Source organism: Buceros rhinoceros, unplaced genomic scaffold (genome assembly GCF_000710305.1).
Source record: "Buceros rhinoceros silvestris isolate BGI_N320 unplaced genomic scaffold, ASM71030v1 scaffold7734, whole genome shotgun sequence".
NCBI lineage: Eukaryota > Metazoa > Chordata > Aves > Bucerotiformes > Bucerotidae > Buceros > Buceros rhinoceros.
In genome coordinates, this window is record NW_010409962.1 from 27,135 (window position 1) to 35,045 (window position 7,911).

Genomic DNA, 7,911 nt, shown 5'->3' on the forward strand with positions numbered 1-7,911 from the left:
TCACTTTTCTGAGTGGAATTTTCCTCTATGCTGTAGCCTGTAGTGACTACGTAGAGCATTCCTTGAGCAGAGCACTCCGGAGCCCTATATTTACCCAATGCATGTGAAGTGCACTCATTTTACTCCACTGTTTAAATGTTTGCAGTGTTACTGCTTTACATAGCTGATTCAGATTTGTCTTGTTTGTGTGTGAAAATGCTTTGATGAAATAACTGAAAATAGGTAGGGTTTAATGGTTGGAATTAATTTTCTTGTAGGGTCTGAATTTTATTTATTGAAATGGAAACTGACCTTGTAGAGCAGCATCTTGTTAGCAGAATGAAGGGTAAAGCTTCTGGTCAAACCGCATCTGCACCATCTATAAATTTTTATTCTGATTTGTATACAAGATAATTTATTTTTTTTATGGTGGAATATTAATTTGCAGAAATGGAATGTTTTCTTTAAAGTTATTGCTTTTTTTGGGGTGTTGCTCCTTCCCCACCTTCCCTTAGCCCCTGAAAGGGGAACTACCTTGTCTAATTTGCGGAGTTAGTAAGTGGATTTTTTTTAAGTTTTCAAAATTTTTGTTTGTGTTTTGTTTGTTTTAGGGTTATGCTGACACAAAAGATGTGCTTGGAAAGTGTATCCTCACTTTGAGTGAAACAACCTGTGACAAAGGAGAAGGTATTCTCCCTAAAACTACTAGACTACGAGCCGCTCTGCGTCTCCTCTTCTCAAAAAAGCAGTTGTAAGTAACACACGGAGCATTTCAGCACATATTCTAATGATGATGACTAAACTGTCTTCTCTAAAACAACACAAAAGATTAATATGCAGTGGGTTGATTTGAAAGGTAGATTAATCAATATTGAAACGAGTAAGTACTTTCCTCCCCACCACTGCCTTAATTTCAACAATTAATTAATTTTTAACTACACAACTAAAGTTTTTCAGTATGTAGACTTTATATATTTAATTGTTTACTCCTTTAGGGTTCGTTCTGTAGCACTTAAACATTTAACATACCATCTTTTGAATGAAGAAGAGGCAAACCTGAAACGCCCGGATCTGCACGGCAGTACACTTTCCAATGTTTCAAACTTATTTGTTATAGAAAGAGCTGTTGAGCTAAAACTGGATGATAAAACGGAGCTGATATTTAAGGTGAGTAAACTCTGTCTAAATATTGTGTCATTGATCAAGTCATCTACCTGCCCAGTCTCTGAAGTTGTCACCTTCTGACGGTTGCAATATTTCGTACAAATGTGAACTTAAACACTAGTTTTTGTGCTATCACATGCAACAATAAGAGAAGAACTTCTTTCTTTTTTCTTTTCTCTCTGCAGTTAACAACAAGACTTGAGTACAGAGAGCACAGCCCTGCTCTGTTTACAACAATTTCATTGTGCAGGGATAGTGGCTGGTATTTTTTTTTCTCACATAGAGCATTTTTTTCCCCATGAAATTAATTTCTACTGAAACAGGCACAGATAGTATAGCATCATAGAATGGTTTGAGTTGGAAGGAGCCTTAAAGACCATCTAGATCCAACCACCTGCCACAGGCAGGGACACCTTCCAGTAGACCAGGTTGCTCAAAGCCCCATCCAGCCTGGCTTGGAACACTTCGATGGATGAGACATTCACAACTTCTGTGAACAACCTGTTCCAGTGCCTCACTACCCTCATTGTGAAGAATTTCTGATCTAAATCTACCCTCTTTCAGTTTAAAACTGTTACCCCTCATCCCATCACTACACTCCTTGATAAGAGTCCACCCCCATCTTTCCTGGAATCTCCCTTTAACTTCTGGAAAGCCTCAAGTCTCCCATATGAAATTTTCTAAAATAGATTACAAATTTATGTCTCTATGCTTAATATTGCTGCTCTTCAAAGTGAAATACAAATCACAGGTATTTGACATATGGGAAAACATTTTTTTTTTTAACCACGTCCTATCCATTCTTCTTCCTCCTTAATACTCAACACTTTCAGATCAACAACAATACATTAAACAAATGGAAAGATACTTGCCCTTGGGAAAAGGATCATTCTGACTGCTCATTGTACACTTGATTTATGCTCCTCCCCTACATACTTCAAAAAGTTAGGACCTGAAATTTGTATGGATATGTAGGATTGTTTACATTTCTCTAACCCTATTGCCATTAAAAAGTCACAAATTTAGAAGCATGTTCTAGCATTTATGTTTGGCTACGCAGAAGTTAAGCACTACTTGTTAGAAATGTGCATCTGTTGTGCACTAGAAACTGTTGTCTTGATATATTCCACACGTGTTAGTAGAGATTTGTTGCAAAAAGATCATAACTTATTCCTTTCTTATTACATGCATGTGGAATCTAATCAAATACATTCCAATAAGGAATTTAGATCTTTTTATTTTCTTTGTGTTAGGAAATTTGGCTGGCTACCTTGTTTCATAATAGCCTGCTGGATGTAAATCTAACAGAGTTTTGCTTTTAGGCAGAAACTATTGAAAAGCTGTATGACATCTTGACTTCTGATGCTGTTGACCTAGTTTTACGGAAGTCTGCAGCTGAGCAGCTAGCTATCATTTTAGAAGGTAAAATTCTTCAGAAAATTTGTGTGGATGTGCGGATCATTCCGTGAGCTTGCAGTTTTGAAAGGTTTTCTCTGTGTTTGTGCAAAGGGTACTACTACTTGTAATTTTTATGTATATTGTTGGACTAGCATTTTAACACTGCCATCAATGATCTACACATTCAAATAATAAAAAAAAAATCAGTTATTTATTATTGTTGCCCTCAAGAATAAGAAGTAGTGTGGCCTTACTATTTAAAAAAATCAGCTCCCGTAGGTAATAGAAGAATGAGCTGAATTCTGTAAACTCTGCAAGAGCTCCTTTTTTCAGCATTTCCTTCTTAATGTTCGTCAAACCAATCTGTCTCAGAACTAATGGTGCTTCAAATTTTTTGCTATTGCTAACTCAGATACTCAGACTTAAGTGAGGGAGGTGATGGTCAATATAAAATATATATTTGATGGTGGTGTATTTAATTAGGAAAGCTAACAGGTAACACAAGCTTAGCTAAAGGGATTTTAAACTTAGTGAAGAATTTCTTCTATCATTCTGAATTTCTTCCTCCATTTTGAGCTCTAAGTAGTAACTCCAGTTTAAATGGATTGAAATGTCATTTGTATGAACGAGGGGTAAGTAAAGTCAAGCCAAGCTTCACTGGTTATACCTTCTCTCCATATCAAGAGGCAGACTCCTGTGGCATTTCATCTAACATGTTTGCAAGGAAAGTGTTCTTCCTGTTATGCTTTAAGTGACTAATCATAAATTTGCACCATGGCTGTTACTTTTATAATTGTCTTGCTCACATGGAGGAAAAATTATGAGTTCTGGTAAAGATCTGAGTGAACTAAGATGCAGGTAAGCAACCTTGCACAGAGCATTATTTAACTCTATGCAGGGTCATAAGTACAGTTTCAAACCTGGATGTTTGTTCTCTACCTGCTCAAACTCTGATTCAAGTATATTTTCTTCAAGGAACTCAAACCCTAATCATTAGAACATAAGTTTTTCACTGTAGGAAAGTGAAGTCTTAGATAAAATTAAAGTTAACATTTTTTCTTGTTAGAAAAATGATCAAAAAAATAAGAAATGTCTGCTTTGTCTCATAAAATACATTCATGGCTGCTGAAGTTTTCAGATACAGAAAGATAATATGGAACATGGCATAGGATGAAATTGTAAAGCAAAAATTGCAGTTTATCAGGACAAATTTCATATTACAAATCACTTTATAGTTATTTTAAAACCCCCAGAAACCCAAACAACTGAAATGACATAACTTTGTTGTTCCTGAATATTCTTAAACCAGATGCTCTGAGGGATGAGACCAGTGGAAAATATTCCCATGGCGGTTGAGTAAATCCATTTTTAGTTCCATATTAAAGTGCTGAAGAGTTTTTAAATATTACAAGTGAAATGCCCGTTTGCCTGCAGTGGAGTTGCACTGTGGGTCACTGTAATTGTGGAACAAAGTTCTTACGTGAGATCTTTAAGAGTCTGGTGTTCAAGAAGTCACCATAGGCAGATAACAAGAATTTGAGGAGGCTTCTCTTGGTAGAGCTGGAGCTGTGCTCGTTCTGTTGAAAGGCAATTTTGGAAACGTGTTCTCAACAGCAAGAGTTTGTGATCTTGCAGAGAGAGGTTGACTATTAAATTGGTGCAGAACCAGTGATTCTTACTATGTTGTGTTTTTCCTACAGATACCAAGATGCACAGCATTGTAAAAAAGTTGGGTGTGATAGAAAAGATTTTGGCTTTTCTTAACGAGTGCGTACATGTGGATGGCAAGGTAAAACTATTGTAAACTTGCAACATGTATCTTGGTTATAATGGTTTTGATAATGCTTAGATTCTCTTAATGAAAGAAGATTGATTTGCCTACCTGAGAGAAATAGTCTGAGAATGAGCTGTGTTTGGTGTGGTTCTGAAATGTGCCAGAACTTCCCTGGAACCTTCTCAGTGGGGACAAAAGAAATAATTTTTGATGACCTTTAAAAAAAAAAAAAGTGTTTATTATATAACATAATCTCTAAACTTCATTCCTGAAGCAAATTATACCGAAAAATGAGCTGTTAGTGTAAATGGGAATCTACATGTAGAGTTGAGTTTCAGGTGTAAGTAATTTTCTGACCAATAGGAGATCATCTAGCTCATCTCACCAGAGAGGATTTCAGGAGATAAGATCACTTTTAGAGCTTTGTGTATATCACAGAATCATTTTGCTGGAAGAGACCTTTAACATCATCGAGTCCAACCGCTCACCCTGCACTGCCAGGGTCCCTCAACCATGTCCCTCAGCACCACATCTACACGGCTATTAAACACCTCCAGGGATGGGGACTCCACCACCTCCCTGGGCAGCCTGTTCCAAGGCTGAACAACTCTCTCTATAAAGAAATTTTTCTGAAAATCCAACCTAAATCTCCCTTGGTGCAACATTTCCAGATCTTTTTTCCAGATTGTCCATTTCTAAGATTGTTTTAGCCCTGTAGCATTAAGCCATGTCTAGCCCAGTTTATGAAAGCTTGAATACAAGCACTTTTGTAAACCACTGAAACCCAGATGGGAAAATCAAAATACTGAGTTCTTCAGGTTTTTTACTCTGTGTGCATGTGGTTTTGTGTGGTTTGGGTTTTTTTGTTGTTGTTGTTAATATCAGGCTATTTATTATCTTACCTTTTGTAGAGATGCACAGTAATGTTTTGGGTGGTGAGTCGATATTAGCATAATTTCTTAATAGTACAGAAGTATAAGCATAGGAAATATATTGTCTTAAGGTCTGTGATGCCTGCCTTTTGCGTATATGACTTGTGGAACATAGGATCTTTATACCAAATGGGATATTCAAACTTTACCTGATGGAAGTTGCAGCGTATTTTAGAGGAGAAATCTGAAATTGCACATTTTGAACCACGAGTGGTTTAGATCAAGTCATCAGGAGAGTGTAAGCTGACAGCTGTATGTGAAATTCCTCGTGACAGTTTGCATTAATCAGCTCATAATGGATGATCTTAGTTGGTAGATTTTTTTCTCTGTTACTGCAGCTTATGGAATCTATGATGTTACCATGTCTAACACTCTTACGCAAACTTGTATATGCTGATCCAGTTGTTCGTCTGTCCCTGGCGCAGCAATCATCTTTACTGCTTTTGTTATTCAGAGGTAAAGATTCTATTTTCACTTTAATACATCCGTGGAAAGAAAAATGTGTGAAATATGGCTAGATGTGTAACCGAAAGCCTTCTTAAGGACCTTGAATCATTTCGGAGTCACTAATATTTAAAAGATAAATCATTATGTGGTAGTGTTGTGGCATCTGTTGAAGGGGTTGGCAAAATGACTGGAAATCGGTTGTTTTTAGCCGGTGTCCTTCTCCATATTATTAAATGTCAGTGTTTTCCTAACACATTTTAAAATATCTTTATTTTATGCAGTTTCCCTGATACTCCAAAGTGATCGTGCCGTTTTAACTGAAACTACAGTATTGCTTTGTCTTCTGTTGTTTGATGAAGTGTCAAGGACAGAAATGTGGTATGAAAAAACAGCCATTTAATAGCTTATATTCTGGTAAACATTTAAGGTTTTAATGAAAATAAGTTTTTATATATATCCAAACAAATTATGCCCCAAACTTTTATGTATCCAAAATTGTGTATTTGTAGGACAACAATTGTTTTGATATTTGGGTTACATGCTGTATAGGTCTACATGGCATATTTCTGCAGTATAAATCCTTTGCTCTTCAGTGTTAATTTTTTTACTTTAATTTTCAAAAAACCCTGATTGGTCTGTAATCCATCTTTTCCATAAATGGAAGATTGACCAATCAAGTAGATGATTGTGGGCATGGGGTTTCTAACTTAATTAGAATTCTTCTATTTGCTTTGGCTTTTAAATGTAGCAGCTGTCCTTAAAAAAACAGACCTCAGCTTATTTTGTTATTTGAAATTTGCACATATTTCAGAGAAAAAACATAAATATTTATGTTTATATTTCATACACATGAACTATACTGAAATGGATTACAATGTGTATTTTTCTCCAGTAGAAAAAAGGAAACAAACTCATGCTTGTTATCTTTAATGTTGTCTTTAATTTTTTTGTGTGCCGTCCATTTGCAATAAGTATTCTCCGTGTGATCTAAGAACTATTTTAATATCGCAAAATCATGAAGAAACATTTATTAATACAAATTGTTCATTGATGTGTTACTAGAAAGCTAGCTGGAGATAAAAATACAGCTATATCTGCATAATAAAGAAATAATGACTGTGGCATTAGTAAAATATCAAAGCTTATAATAGGGCATATTAACTATAGCTTAATCTCTCGCAGGGCTGATGGCATAACCATTGATGATGCTGGCCTACCTGCCTTCAGTTTACCTGTTGCTGTTGTTAGAAGGTATGTGTGGGTGGGTTTTAGTGTTGTTTTTACCATTAACTTTACTTCTTTCTGTTTTTCCATTTGTTGTCATTCCTGAGGTTTGGAGGTGGGAGAATGAAGGGAAATTAAATTATTAATTTAATTTATTAAATCCAAAGTTGTCTGCATTTTTAAATATGGAGGTTTTTTCTCCACATCTTCATTCTCTGAAAAGGAGTTAAAAAATTTATTTGCTAACTTAAAAGCTTTCTGCAATAGAGCATTTAATTAAAACAAACAGACAAATAAACCACCAAACATTTAATTTTTTTTTTTTTTTTTTAACCTTATTTTTTTTTAGGTATCATCTCCCAGTCAGGACCACTGCTCATCACGTAGTTAGCCCTAATACTGTTGTGGTGCCTTTGTCTGCTGAGTGCTTGGCTATGAAACCTGTGTCAGACATGCTTAAGATGGCTTGGAATCTGTCGTGGTACCATGGCATCAAAAACCTACTGGAAGTGACAAATAATGAGAAGGAAGCAGAAACGTGAGCCATTTTATTTTGACTTGAGATTCCAATATGTTTCAATTAAATTAATGTTCTGCCAAGTTTAAAAAGTTTTCACCTTCAAACAGCAGTTCAAGTTTTTTACTGGTTTGAGAATGCCGTCTTTGTAAGCGTGAAGGATCACATCCCAAGACTCTGTAGATATGTTGTCACAGCTAATGGTTTACCCAAATGTAGAGCTTGATCCAACTTTTACTGATGGCCAGACTCATTTCAAACACTTTTAAATAGGCTCTGTGGCTGTTTTCTTGTTATTGCAGAGATCTGCCTCTTTTCCCCTTTATAGTAGCATGACTTTTTCTTTCCTTGGGGATTTAAATTTCAAATAATTATTCTTTTTAAAGGTAATACTAAGGATTATGATAGAAAATCAAGAAAATTCCCTTTCCATTCTTTGATTAGCTCTTGACTAAGCATCATATCTCTCTTTGAGA

At 35.7% G+C, this 7,911-nt stretch overlaps 1 protein-coding gene across 1 annotated transcript in view; it reads left to right on the top strand.

Annotated features, from left to right (window-relative positions):
* RTTN (rotatin) overlaps nt 1–7,456 on the top strand; it is a gene marked incomplete at both ends in the record, with an annotated part of 34,075 nt that extends 26,619 nt beyond the window's left edge. The window contains 8 exons of the mRNA XM_010135420.1: nt 591–730; nt 975–1,146; nt 2,466–2,565; nt 4,242–4,330; nt 5,586–5,703; nt 5,976–6,072; nt 6,877–6,945; nt 7,268–7,456. Coding sequence (XP_010133722.1) covers nt 591–730; nt 975–1,146; nt 2,466–2,565; nt 4,242–4,330; nt 5,586–5,703; nt 5,976–6,072; nt 6,877–6,945; nt 7,268–7,456 — 974 coding nt within the window. The remainder of the gene's footprint in view (nt 1–590; nt 731–974; nt 1,147–2,465; nt 2,566–4,241; nt 4,331–5,585; nt 5,704–5,975; nt 6,073–6,876; nt 6,946–7,267) is intronic.
* Nucleotides 7,457–7,911: the final 455 nt, after the last annotated feature.